Source organism: Triplophysa rosa, linkage group LG11, assembly GCF_024868665.1.
Source record: "Triplophysa rosa linkage group LG11, Trosa_1v2, whole genome shotgun sequence".
Classification (NCBI taxonomy): Eukaryota; Metazoa; Chordata; class Actinopteri; order Cypriniformes; family Nemacheilidae; genus Triplophysa; species Triplophysa rosa.
The window spans coordinates 24,102,168-24,117,212 of record NC_079900.1 but is presented as its reverse complement, the minus strand read 5'-3'; the positions used below and the strand labels follow the sequence as shown (position 1 = coordinate 24,117,212).

At 39.1% G+C, this 15,045-nt stretch overlaps 1 protein-coding gene across 2 annotated transcripts in view; it reads left to right on the top strand.

The window, feature by feature from the left end:
* The first annotated feature begins 1,486 nt into the window (after positions 1-1,486).
* baiap2l1b (BAR/IMD domain containing adaptor protein 2 like 1b) overlaps positions 1,487-15,045 on the top strand; it is a 52,633-nt gene continuing 39,074 nt past the window's right edge. For both annotated transcript variants that reach the window (XM_057345423.1, XM_057345422.1), the window contains exons 1-3: positions 1,487-1,763; positions 6,143-6,218; positions 6,702-6,788. In XM_057345423.1, the coding sequence (XP_057201406.1) occupies positions 1,713-1,763; positions 6,143-6,218; positions 6,702-6,788 (214 nt within the window). In that variant the 5' untranslated portion in view covers positions 1,487-1,712. The remainder of the gene's footprint in view (positions 1,764-6,142; positions 6,219-6,701; positions 6,789-15,045) is intronic.

Here is a 15,045-nt window from a genome sequence, read left to right as displayed (position 1 = left end):
ACATGCACTTTCTGTACAGTTGCTATGAAATTATATTAAATGATAAAATTAACTTTCATTTGGAGTTGTTGCTTTATTGCCTTTAACTCCAGTATTTTAGTTTTCTTGTGTAGGTCAGAACGCAGCTGAAATACTGAGGTAAAATCAAAACAGCGCATGCAAGTATACAGTACATAAGGGCACAACAGGGGGCCCAGGCAGCAGAACAGTTTCCTTTATGATTTTACTGAAATGGCTATTAAGTCTATTAAGAAGCAATAATGTATGCTCACAGACTTTTATATTAGTATTTAAATGAGTTCATTCAGTTCAGTGAATTTGACTATGTTGTTGATAAACTAGTCTGAATTTAACGCACTGATTCAATGATCCTTATATACATGTTTCTTTTAGAGCTGACCATCTAACTTGCTATTCACTCACTGAATAATTATTTACTGAATAGACCTAAAGTTTATAACTATTTGTGTACAGTTATAAATGCACAATTTTATTTCCTTTAATAAACTGTACAAATGTATTTCTTGTCTTTTACTGAATATGCAATAATTGCTATGCTGATTCATAATGGCACAGGTGGGATGTAACATTTGACTGGCGTACAAATTAGCAGCGCCCACCCGAGTGATCTGCCTTTTTTACATTAAAGGGATAGTTCATCCAAACATCTGTCTATCATTTACTCACCCTCAGGTTGTTTCAAACCTGTATCAATGTCTTTGTTCCAATCAACACAGAGAAAGATATTTGGAAGAATGTTAGCAATTTTCAGTTCTGGGACATCATCCACTACCATAGTAGGAAAAAAAATGTTTTTGTTCTGTTGAACACATAATGAGATAGTAGTCAATGATGTCCCGGAACTGAAAATGACTAACATTCTTCCAAATATATTTCTTTGTGTTCATCGGAACAAAGTAATTTATACAGGTATAAAATGGCATGAGAGTGAGTAAACGATGACAGAAATTTTCATTTTTGGATGAACTATCCCTTTAATTCCATGAACAGGTTTAATACAATAAGGAACATTTAAAGAAATACAATGAGGAAAATGTTGGTTTAGAGTCAGACACTTCAGTTTCCTCCTGATGAATCAATACCCTGTGTTATTAATAAAACATCAGCATTGTTTATTAGCTCACCATCTATTATACTATATATATTCCATTGATAAAAATTATTTTCTTGTACACAATGTTCTAGGGATAACTTTAACATTTGCTTAAATCATTGGAAAATTAGGTCGAAATAAAGTCTTTATTCTTTAAATATTGAATAATCCATTATTAAAAACATGGCATTGGCAAGTAAACCGACTTGCATTGAAAGGGACTTTGGTAGATGATTGCATTAACGACAATGAACAGTAGATGGCGTCGTTTATGCTCGTTCTGCCTGAATTCCACCTGTCAGCGCTGCCCGTGTGTGACGTCGATCACCTCACCTATCTTACAAGCACACACACTCACGCGCACTCATGAGCTCTCTCACACGCTCTTTTCTGAGCTCAGTTCCACCTGCCAGTTATTGAGGAACACCGCCCGGAGCCACTTTCCAACACCGGCAGTCCTGCTATGCGGATTTATTGGAGGCGATAAGCGTGCCGTCCTGCGCGAGGCGTTTTGGACTAATCGATCGGTCGGAGAATTTTGACAAATCTTGATTATTTGCTTTTGAGTGCGTGCTCTCGTCACGAGAAGGGCTGAAGAATGTCGCGCGACCCAGAGGAGGTGACTAAACTCACAGAGAGCACTTACAAGGTGAGAGAACGGACACTTTTAAGACATTCAAAACTAATGTATACCACCTGTTGAGTCCAGAACGGTCAGGTTAAGCGTACAATCACCAAATATGTGGCGGAATCCCAAACATAGGGCCGCTGGTTGACAGATGGGAGGTCGTTGTGTTGGTTGATGATCTTCTGATCTGGTCAGGAAACTTTATCTGAGGTCAAATGTTTGTGGATTTGGCTCATTTGATGTTTGAGGTGGTGAAGTTGGAAAGAAATTGAGTTCTCTTCACTTTATTTGGATGTCATTGAGTGTAAGGGTCGATCTTCACCACATTATTTGATTTATTGACACACCCAGAAGATTTTTTTTAGAAAAGATTTTTCTTTTCTTTTGCCTCATGGCAAGGTACTCAGTCCTTGTGTAAAATCACGTTTTATATGTTTAAAATTTGCCAAAAAGCAGACTTTTAAAGGGGTACTTAACACAAAAATGAAAATTCTGTCAACGTTGACTCACCTGCCAGTTGTTCCATATCTGTATAAATGTCTTTGTTCTGATGAACACTGAGAAAGATATTTGGAAGAATGCGTATAACCAGACAGATTTTGCCCCCCATTGAGACCCACAACGTTAGTAGGAAAAATTACTTAATATTTTGTTTTGTTTTGTTGAACACAAAAGAAAACATTTTGATGAATGTAGGACAGCAAACAGTTCTGGGGCACTTTTGACTATCATTGTATTTTTTCCTGGGAGTCAATGGGGTGCAAAATCTGTCTGGTTATAAGCATTCTTTGAAATATCCTTCTCTGTATTCATCAGAACAAAGACATTTATACAGATTTGGAACAACTCGAAGGTGGGTAAACCATGACAGAATTTTCATTTTTGGGTGAAGTATCCCTTTAATATTACCACAACCAGGTCTGGAAAAGTAGACACGTAGGAATCACAACATTTGTTTTTACCCCAAGATCCTAAATTCATTACTGTAACGCGTCTAAAGGTTATTTTAGGAAGTTTATACAGTCAGTGTTCAATCAGTAATAATGAAAATAATAATAAAAATACTAATGAGGCAAGTTCCTCATTTTGGTTATCTCAAATGAGATCCTACACTCCTGGTTGTACTGTGAGATGTTTTCAATGGAAGAGGGTTTACAGTATTATGAGAGAGACCTGCTCCCACGCCCTTTCTCACCATGAGAACGTCATTCCTGTACTTCCATTCCAGTGTAATATCAGTTGCTTCCGTCTCTGATGGTTCATTATTACGTGTTGGGGAGTGGAGAGGATGAGTGGGCTATCTTCATGGTTTGAGGATTAGTAAGCATTAAGCACATGTATGCAGACAAAGTAAATATAACCAAGCCCAAGTGTTTTCTAGTGACTCATTCAAATCTCCGCTTCTTGCTTCAAAGTTCAAAGTGCAGAGAAAAGAAACCGGAAACTAGCGGAGAGTGTTGCCAACTATTATACACACGCATCATATGTTTGGTAGAGTTTCTGAGTTTTCCTTTAAACTTTCTTAGTTCGAGTGTTTCTGAATACTGACACGGAGAGATGCGCATATGAATTTTAACATAAGATATTGTTATTCCACACACTTCTTGATGGTGGAAAAACAGGCACCCATAACCTCTGAAATGTGTGACCTGTGCTAAGATCTAGTTTGATGCTGGAGACTGACAGATGTCACATGTTTGTGTTGGAGTACAGTATATAAATGAAGGTATCTCTGTTTCACCCTATAGCAGAATGTGTCTGTAATATGGATCTTATGAGACAAGATTCTGCTTTTTAGAAAAAGTAATTGTATAATAACTGAGTTTGACCCATATGGAAATAGCTGCTACGATATTTTTATAACACCATGATTAATAGCTCAGTAGGAGTGTTATGTTAAAGGGATAGTTCACCCAAAAATGAAAATTCTGTCATCATTTGCTCACCCTCAGATTGTGCCAAACCTACATCAATTTATTTGTTTTGCTAAACACAAAGGAAGATTTTGAGAAGAATGTCAATAACCAAACAAATCTCATCTCCCATTGACTCCCATAGTGTTTACTGTATTTTCCCTACTATGGCAGTAAATGGGGGATGAGATCTGTTTGCTTACTGACATTTTTCCAAATACCTTCTTTTGTGTTTAGCAGAATGAAGAAACTTATATAGGTTTGAAACAACCCGAGTGTGTCTCTTTAATAAAGTATTTTTTTATTATGACATGGAACACATTACAAGAAAATAGTAATTTATGGCAATTGATGTACTTTATTTATGGCAATTTATGTACAGTCGTGGCCAAAAGTTTTGAGAATGACACATATATTAATTTTCACAAAGTCAGTTTTTATGATGGCGAATTGCATATACTCCAGAATGTTATGAAGAGTGATCAGATTAATTAAATTTTATTGTGAAGTACCTCTTTGCCATGAAAATGAACTTAGTCCAAAAAAAACATGTACATTCCATTTCAACCCTGCCACAAAAAGACCAGCTGACATCATGTCAGTGATTCTCTGGTTAGCACAGGTGAGAGTGTTGAGGAGGACAAGGCTGGAGATCACTCTGTAATGCTGATTGAATTACTGTAGAGTAACAGACTGGAAGCTTTAAAAGGAGGGTGGTGCTGGAAATCATTCTTCTTCCTCTGTTAACCATGCTTATCTGCAAGGAAACACGGGCAGTCATCATTGCTTTGCACAAAAAATGGATTCACAGGCAAGGCTATTGCTGCTAGTAAGACTGCACCTACATCAACCATTTATTGGATCATCAAAAACTTTAAGGAGAGAGGTTCAATTGTTGTGAAGAAGGCTTCAGGGCGCCCAAGAAAGTCCAGCAAGAGCCAGGATGGTCTTCTACAGTTGATTCAGATGTGAGATCGGGGCACCACCAGTGCAGAGCTTGCTCAGGAATGGCAGCAGGCTGGTGTGAGTGCATCTGCACGCACAGTGAGGCCAAGACTTTTTGAGGATGGCCTGGTGTCAAGAAGGGCAGCAAAGAAGCCACTTCTCTCTAGGAAAAACATCAGGGACAGACTGATATTCTGCAAAAGGTACAGGGATTGGACTGCTGAGGACTGGGGTAAAGTCGTTTTCTCTGATGAATCCCCTTTCCCATTGTTTGGGGCATCCAGAAAAAAGATTGTCCGGAGAAGAAAAGGTGAGCACTACAATCAGTCCTGTGTCATGCCAACAGTAAAGCATCCTGAGACCATTCATGTGTGGGGTTGCTTCTCAGCCAAGGGAGAGGGCTCACTCACAATTTTGCCTAAGAACACAGCCATGAACAAAGAATTGTACAAAAACATCCTCAGAGAGCAACTTCTCCCAACCATCCAAGAACAGTTTGGTGATGAACAATGCCTTTTCCAGCATGATGGAGCACCTTGCCATAAGGCAAAAGTAATAACTAAGTGGCTCGGGGACCAAAACATCAACATTTTGGGTCCATGGCAAAGAAACTCCCCAGAATGGGCTGCCATCAGTGAGGATGTGGCCCAGAAATTGATTGACAGCATGCCCGGGCAAATTGCAGAGGTCTTGAAAAAGAAGGGTCAACACTGCAAATATTGAGTCTTCTCGTAAACTTAATGTAATTGTCAATAAAGGCCTCTCACACTTATGAAATGCTTGTAATTATACTTCAGTATACCATAGTAACATCTGACAAAAACATATAAAAATCACTGAAGCAGTAGACTTGGTGAAAATTAATATTTGTGTCATTCTCAAAACTTTTGGCCACAGCTGTACTTTATGTACATATGTTTATGTTATTTATGTACACATACACTGTATACTTCATAGCTAAATAAAAGTTTCATCTAGAGATCTGCACAGGCATTAAGTTGAAGCCAAAACCTTGACTGCAGATTCCTGACCCAAGCGAAACTCGTAGATTTTAAGAACAAACCTGAAATGGCTTGCAAACAGCTTTCTTAGGTCAGACTCAAAGATAGAAGAATGAGTGTGTGCCTGTGCACACAATAAATAAGACTTCATTAAGTACATATACTATTTATTAGGGGTGTAAATCGGACGTCTTGTCACCATAAGATCTAATATTGATTCTCTGATACAAGACACTCACAGCATCTCTGAAGGTGCTCAGACTGCCGTCCGCTTGTAATACGTGTTGTTGAGTGTTGTCCACTAAGCACACATTTAGATTACTAATAATAGGTCATTTTTTAATAGGTAGTCTTTGTAATCATCAGATGGATGTATTTGGCTGTCGTGTCTAGTTTCAGGTTTTTTTATTTACATCACTGTTAGTTGGATTTGAGATTATGTGCACATTTACTTAGAAGAAACTGAAAAGTTTATTTCAAGGAAGGAAGTATGTCTTTTTCACAAACATCCACTAATACTCACATTTGATTTCTTTTTCAGAATGTTATGGAACAGTTTAACCCGGGGCTGCGTAACCTCGTAAACCTGGGGAAGAGCTATGAGAAAGCTGTTTCAGGTGAGCGTCGCATTTCCATGTTCTGACATTTGCGCATGCAGAATTAATTCATATTTACATGTTTAAAATTTGCATTTATTTTTATTTTGTTGTATCTCTTTGCATTTGTCTTACCGGTTTAACTAAAAACAAGAATCATTATGGTTACATAAATCCCAAAAAAGAATAATCATTAAGTACATTTACACACATTTCTTGGTTTGATATTTAAGACTGAATTTAGGCTTCTTGTGGCCTTTGATTTAAAGATTTATGCTACAATGTAGATAGTAGTGAATGGCCAATAATAGTGTTTTTTGAATGAATGTCTTCACAAAATATTTATAATGTGTATTACGTACTATAGAACTGAACTATATTAACTAGTTTGGTTAATATATTAGCACTCCTGTTTATTGTACACCACGTTCTAATTTAGATAAATCACATTTACAGAATACTGCACCTTGCTAAATCTTCCATGTTCTTATCACTGTCTTGCAGCCATGGCCCTGGCTGGGAAGCAGTACTTTGATGCTGTATCGAAGATCGGAGAGAACGCAGCCGTATCTCCAGTGTCCAGAGAACTGGGTGAGTCACAGATAATGTACCCGCTGTCCTTTTCAATCAGACCTGCGTGCACATTTTTCCATTTACACTTCCCGTAGCGTCGATATATTAAAGTGAGTACTGCATGCTCTCTGCAATCGCAAAGACAAAGAGCTTTGTAGAGTTCACAAAGGACATCTGCAAAAAAAAATTTAACTTATCAGTAATAAGATTTTATTCCCAGCAAATTGCAGTTTGGTCGTCATTAGCACGAAACGAATACACTTTTAATCTTTCATTATCATCATTTTCTATATCGCGTTTAAGATATCATGAGTTATAATCTTTGATGATATGATAAATGTGTCATAAAAACACAGTACTGTTTAAGGTTGGTCATAGAGAGCGTGTTCAAAAATGTGCGACGCAGCGCTCGGAACAGAGCAGGAGAGAAACGGAGAGGACGCTTTTATGGGATTTGCTTTATTAAAAGGCATGACTGAAATAAGCAAACAGCAATCTTGAAGCCATCTGTTTTTTAAAAAAGAGAAATATAAATGCTTCAGCTATTCGACCAGTCGCTTTTGTAAACACCCGCCCCTGGCTTCTGATTGGTTCACTGTTGAGATGGACATACAGCTGTGCTCATGCGTGATAAGTTAAAAAGAAACGAGACACAGGTGTGACGTCCAAAACATCCATTTAGTGCTTGTGTACATAGAAAAACAATTGAAAAGCAGCACTGTGGAATGCAAAACGTGTTATGCGTGAAATGGCCCTTGTGCAGTCATAGTTGTCACAAAAAAGGATCGCAGACAGAAGCAAAAAAAAGTGTATTCATTAATCGAGAAAAACAAATTATTTTACAAATAAAATTACATGAAAACAGGAAACGTATTCAATATTTTTGTGGTCAAGTCAAATGGTGTACGCTCAATCAAACCTACTGGCTTGAAAACGGAATAAATGAATGTAGCGAGGAAGGCGGGATGAGAGCCGTGGGGCAGGAAGACAGGGCCGGTGGCGTGAGTGATTATGAGTATCAGCTGTACGCGCACCGGTCCCGCATGCCTCACGGGGAGCTATAAGAGGACGAGCGACGGGACTGCCGACGAGAGAGGACCGGGCCCGGAAATGTTAAGTTTTATTTATGTTTGTGTGGCCGGCAGTCGACCGTGAGGTGGCTGCCGGCCTTTTACTTCCGTGTTTTTGTTTGTTTATTTTTGATTAAAGTTTATTGTTTAAATGTTAAAAAAAAAAAAAAATAATAGTCCGGTTCCCCGACACGCCGTCGCTCGAACCTCAGCCAGCCGAGAGGCTCTTCCTCGCGGTGCTATGCTGTGGTGCTGGACGTTCGGTGGACGGCCCGATCCGCCTCCTGGCGGCCTGCGATGGCTCCTGGCTGAGGGCAGCCGGCATTCCCGAGCTCCCTCCATGGCCGCCATCCCACCTCCGTCCCCACCGAATCCCATCGTTCCAGCACCACGATCTCGGGCAGCCGCTGGCGGACGCCCTCGTCCGCGCTGCCCGAACTCCTCAGCACCGCGAGGCCGCTCGGCTGCGAGGGCTCTTTGACAGCATGTCCCTCCTTCCTCCCGCCTTCCTGCCCCACGGCTCTCGTCCCGCCTTCCTCGCTACAATGAAATTTACGTTTAAACACCTTTAAACTTTCAGTCAGTTCATGGTTTTTATGTGTGCTACTAAACGTGAACTATACTGTATGTAATTTTTGTCCTGTGGAGCTTTTGATGCTTTCATTGTTTCACATCTATTGGACAAATGCTGCTTTTCTTTTCTTAATAAAGAAAATGTATTTAGAGTAATTGATTGACTTGTTCCTTTCCTCTGAATTTTTTAGCAAAGCCGTATTTTCCCTGTAAGGGTGTGTGCTTGAAGATTAAGTAGCATTCATACTTCAAAGTGATGGATTTGATTTTCTTCACGTTTAAGTATTGTAGCGTGGGTGACCTTTCCTTGACCTTTTCTTTGGAGGGCCGTAACATTTGGCATCGCCTCAGAGGTTAACACAATGCCCTTCCTATCCATAGGCGATAAAAGCAGAAACCTGCCTCTGTTTGGGCAGATAACGTCCGAGCACAACCCTTGCGTTCCACATCACTGGCCGTTCCTCAGCGAGTGGAGCCTCTTGAGTTCTGGGTGCTCAGCTTGACTGAAACCAGAGCCGATCTCAGGCGGATGAGCCGACATCGGATAGTCTTGAGAGTCACGGACAGATTGACACACCTGAACCCCCCTCCCCTTTTATGAGGTCAGGTATCAGTGTGACGGAGATCCTTTCATTTTTAACCTGACCCACCAAAGACAACGCATTAAGTTAAGCCCACACGGTTGTCCCCTGTGTTTAAATTCCAGCAAGGTTTTCTTGTTTCACGCTGATGTGACGTTGCACGTTTCAAGAATGTGAATGCAGTCTTGATTACAGTAAAAGAATTCACTGGAATATCATTCAAATACGTGCGACTGCCATAGAGGCGTTCTGGTACCGTGGAAGAGCGGAGTAATGCATGAATGCACATGTGCAACTGGAAAATTCCTCCCCCTCTGAAAGGAACTGTGCACCTTATTGAATAACACACACGTCCTCATCTCACAAAGTCAGATAAGAGTAGGTCATTTGGTTGTGATTGTGATTGTTATCCCGTCACCATGTCAATTCAGGTACGAACTAAAAATGTGGGCAAAGGTGGATTACACAGTGGCTTGCAAAAGTATTCATCCCCTTCATTTTATTCACATTTTGTTATGCTGCTGCCTTATCTTAAACTACTTTAAATGATTATTTTTTTACATTAATCTACACTCCATGCACAATAATGACAAAACAAAAAACTGATTTTTGACAGCTTTGCAAATTTATTAAAAATAAAAAACAAAAATAAGTACATTGCATAAGTATTCACACCCTTTTCTGGGACACTTGAAATTTAGCTCAGAAGCATTAGTTTTGCTTGTTGATGTTTATACACTTCGAGTGGAGTTAACCTGTGCCAAATTCAATTGAATAAGTATGATTTGGAGCGGCACATACCTCTCTATAAAGGGTGCAACAGCTGAAAATGCATATCAAAGTAAAAACCAAGACATGAGGTCAAAAGAACTGCCAGTAGAGCTTTGAGACAGGATTGTATCAAGGCACAGATCTGGGGAAGACTTCTGAAAAAAATCTGCTGTATTGAAGGTTCACAGAAGCATGTAGCCTCCATTTATCCTCAATGAAAGAGGTTTGGAACCACCAGATCTCTTACTTGAGCTGACCTCCTGTCCAAACTGAGCCATCGATGGAGAAGGTCTTGGTAGAAGCGAACAAGAAGCTGAATGGAGATGGGAGAAACTTACACAAGGACAAACATCACTGCAACACTCCACCAATCTGGGCTTTATGGCTTAGTGGCCAGACTCAAACCTTTGCTCAGTGAAGACACATGGAAACTTGAAATATGCAAAAACGTACTTCAGCTAATCTTTCAAACCGTCAGAAACAAGATACTCTGGTCTGATGAATCTCAGATTCATGCATCATGTCTGGAGAAAAACAAGCACTGCTCGGATCTGCCTCAGGATCTGAGGAGAAGAATGACAGAAAATTGCCAAATGCAGATGTGTAAAGCTTTTCACATCATACCCAAAAAGATTTGAGTCTGTAAAGGCGCTATAACCATTTTCTGAGTTGAGGGTATGAATACTTATGCAATGTACTTATTTTTGTTTTTTATTTTTAATAAATTTGCAAAGCTATCAAAAATCAGTTTTTTGTTTTGTGCATGGAGTGTAGATTAATGTAAAAAAAATAATCATTTAAAGTAGTTTAAGATAAGGCAGTATCATAACAAAATGTGAATAAAATGAAGGGGGATGAATACTTTTGCAAGCCACTGTAGACGTTACTTTGACATGGGTTTGAATGAAACCTATTAGTGCAACCGATACCTAACAAGTAATTGCATAAGAAGAAATATTTGTCACCTCAAATCGCCAGCTTCTCGTTGAAAAGCGTCTTTGGTGGCTTTGTTGCTGTTGTTAACGTGTGTTTAGCGCTCAGGTCGCAGTCAGTCCCAGCCAAATACCATTTGACCACAATAATAGCCAGATGTAAATGCACCTAGGAAGTATTGTGATCCAACACTTGAAACCATGTTCTATCACATTGCAAGATAAATCATCACACTGCAGGATTCAAGATCTTAGGATAGATAAAGAATGCTATCCTATGTAAGGGATAATGTACAGGCAGCCGGTTGTTATCGCAGAAATAAGGCCCGAAAGTGTGATCGGGACCCTACGAGAAGCGGAGGGTCTTGTATCACACTGAAGGGGCTTATTTCTGCGATAACAATCGGTTGCCTGTACATTATCCCGCTTATTACACGCCTACTTGCCACATGAGAAAAAAACTGGACATTTATAAGCTCATTTTTTACCGAATGCAGACCTTCCACGAGGAAAAGCCGCTTACTTTCAGTTTTAAGGTAAGAAATGGCGTTCAAGTGTCACGAACAGGTAATTTGGTTGAATCACTTGTAAATATAATGTCATACATGTTATTAAAAGACATATTTATTTATTTTTTGTGTAATATTAAACTGTACCTATCAAAAGGATATACGAAATATCCAAAATGAATAACGAACCTGCAAATGTCGCGACTGGCCAATCAGAACCGGGCATTCCAACGAGCCGTGTAATAACTAGATATAAAGCATATATGAGTGCATCCGACCAAATTGAGTTCCTTCTGTGCTTCCCATCTGGCTTTGATGTCTGGACACGTCATCCAAGCATGTTTGTTGGAATATGATTCCACCTGTCCCTTTTTTAGTGACTTAGAGAGTCTCTGTGAGCGTGAGAGACAGAGATGTGAATTTGTATACTTGTCTGCTGTGGTTTCTGAATTGCCTCTGGCAGCTCCCTGAAAACTTCCTCGAGACGTAGCGTGACATAACTCAGCTCGCTCCTGTTGCACTCTTAAATGATAGTTTACAGCACGAAAAAACTCTCTTTGCATTATATTTCTCATTTTCATTATTTACAGGGTATATCTCCCCTCATTCATCTATGCCAGTGGTGGTATTGTCAGACATTCTTCACTTTGTTAGGAGCGTTCGGTTTAGTTTATCTCACCTGTTGCCAGGTATCATGTTGTTCTGTGGGAAGAACACATAAACAAAGCAGGATTGAACCGCAGCAAGAGAAGATGCAAATCAGCCGCTGTGTTTCTGGTGTGACGTGTCCATCTGCTTATCCTGGTGCATCAGGGCACTAGACTTCAAGTCAGTTCAGTTTATCATTGGTGATCTCTATAACTGTGGTTGGGGAAAAAATGTGTGATTCATATGAAGAAGTTTGATTTTATTATGTTTCTTACTCGTCTATTGGCATAATAGAGCTTCCCAGGCGATACAAAATATATGCATTCCAATGTTATTGTTAGGGATGCACCGATACCATTTTTAAAGACAGAGTACGAGTACCGATATTTTTTATTTATTTTTTTGGACTCGCCGATACCTATAACCGATGCCTGTATAATGTACAATAATGTTAATAAACCAGTATCTTACTGGTACATTTTCTTTTTTTCTTTTGTTTTTAGGTCTACTTAAATTTAAGTACTACTTTTTAATCAAGTTCTATTTTTTATGATAAGTAGCACAATTTTACTAGCACATTTACTTCAGTTTACTAAAGTAAACAATATACTCTGTGGTCAAATTATAAAAAATTTAAGGGGGGTGGTGTGGTAAAATGTGAGTGTATTATAACTTGTTCAAGTCAACCGGACTTTTATTTTGACGGGACGCCGCAAAGAGCGTTAACCGGACTTTTATTTTGACGGATCGCCTCAAATGGTGTTTGTTTATGTGTTCGTGTCCTCGTGCAGTGAAACGCTGGCACTGAAAGCTCCACAAGCACAATGCGTTCAGTACACGCAACCGCACCACTCTTTCACACACAGTCATGCAAAACAAGCAGAATACATATTTAAACAGTATCTGAATTGCGTTAGCTGTTAGCTGTTCAGCGCTAATTTCTTGTTAGGAAATGCCTGGATTCTGTCCGCGTTTTGCGCATTGCGGAAATCATAGGGCTCTATGTATGTCACGTGAGGTATCGGTCTTTGGTATCGGTGTGTCATTACGAGTACATGAGCTTGGTATGGCGTTTATTTAACAGTAAGCAAACCCTAGAAGAAGAAGAGACTCCCAGTGGCTCACAATCAGGCAGGCGAAACAAAATATTACATTTTTTTGAAATCCTCTATATCCTACTAAAGTATAAACAATGTCAAGTAAATACTGTTACATAGCAAGTATGATAAGTATGTACAGGCAGCTGGTTGTTATCGCAGAAATAAGGCCAGACAGTATCACACTGAAGGGGCTTATTTCGCAATAACAGCCGGCTGCTTGTACATTATTCCGACTATTACATGGCTTCTTGCCACATGTGAAAAAAACTGGACATGAAATGTGAATTTGAAATATTTTATTAGCTCATTTTTACCAAATGCAGAGGAAAAGCCTTTTACTTTTGGTTTTAAGTTCAGAAACGACGTTCAAATGTCACAAACAGGCAATTTGGTTTAATCATTTGTAAATATAATCTCATATATGTTATTAAAAGACATATTTACATTTAATTTGTAAAAAAAAACTGACAAAAAACATTTGCTGCATCCGGGTTACCGTGTGTTATTTGTTTTGAGCGGTTGTTATCTGGGAATAACGAACCTGCAAGTGTCGCGACTGGCCAATCAGAATCAAGCATTACAACGAGCCATGTAATAAGAGCATTTATTCATCAACAGTTGCTCGTCATAAATGTCAAGTCCAGGATTTGTATTAAAACAGATTTTTCCCTTTTCTCTAGTGACAGTATCAGATAAAGTCAACATGAAGTCAACAAACAATAAGGCTTATATAAACAGACTTCAGATAATGGCCAAACTCCTCATGCAAGCATGCACTGCTATTAATATCAGTCAATAAACAGTGAACAAAAGTAAGTGAGTATAACTCACTGTTGTAGTTATTTGTATTCAACGTTTGAGACACATATGCGCATGTTTTTATATGCTAGCATTTTTCCGGGCATGCTGTCAGTGAAGAAATATCTAATCAAAGCATCATAAGCTTGGAAGTGATGGTTAAAATAAGTTTATACTTTCAATAACAACAGACTTCAACCCAGCAAGCTTTTACGAAAAGCTGTTGTTTGTGTTCATACTCCAGAACCCTCTAGCACCACCTACAGGGAGAAAAAAATGCATTATTTTAGACAATAAACACTGTTTTCGGCATAAGTAAATCTCTTACTTTCTGTCTAAATGCTTGCATGATTACATTGAATACAAATTGTCACACATTTAAGAGTGCCATAAAAAGAATATGTTCTTATTTGATCTTGTTTATTTGACACGTGCTGTCGTGTCACCTGCTTTAGTGTCTACCCCCCTCTGGCCTGATTTGTGTAACTGTGGCTGTCCAACACACATACACAAACACACACACTCCCTCGCTGGTGCCACAAAGGAAGCTTTTTACCAGAGCGTTCTGGTGACCTTTATCTTCATGTGTTGTTTGAACTGTGCTTAGCAAGGCTGTCCACAGAGCAGCAGTCAAAACACACACACATTAACAGCCATATCAGCCTTGGGTTAGAGAGTGGATTGTGGAGGAGGTCAGTTGCTGTCAGTGATCTCTAATACGCACATCCATACGTTCATCATCTTTGACGTCTTTTGTTTATAAAATGGTTAGTTCAGACTAAATTCTGATTCTGAATGATTTCTTGAATAGCTGAGTCTCAGGAACCTACCCATATTGCAGTGCGCATTGAGATGAATCTGTGAGATTCAATGCATTGTGATGAATCGCAATGGCACTGATTGTATAATATCTGTTGCATACTAGCTAGTATAGATATGATGAAGATGCACAACTACCATTACTATGAATGGTGAGAGAATGCAACGCTCCGGGTGGCCGCTCTTGCGAAGGAACTCCCACATTATAGTTAAAAGAGCCAATCATCAGTCGATAAAGACTTCAGGTTTCAGGTTCGATGTCAGGTTTGTTTGTTGGTTAAAGATATGCTATTTTATTGTGATTTTAGAAATACCTGTCAGGGCTATACGTTAACTTTTTTTTACAGAGGTTTAAAGTTTTGTAGCACAGGCAAAAAGTATAAAACTGCTGTTATATTAGAAAAAATATACACATAAAAATATTTATGCGTAGTTTATCACATAAATAGTCAGGTAACGGATGAAGGACATTAA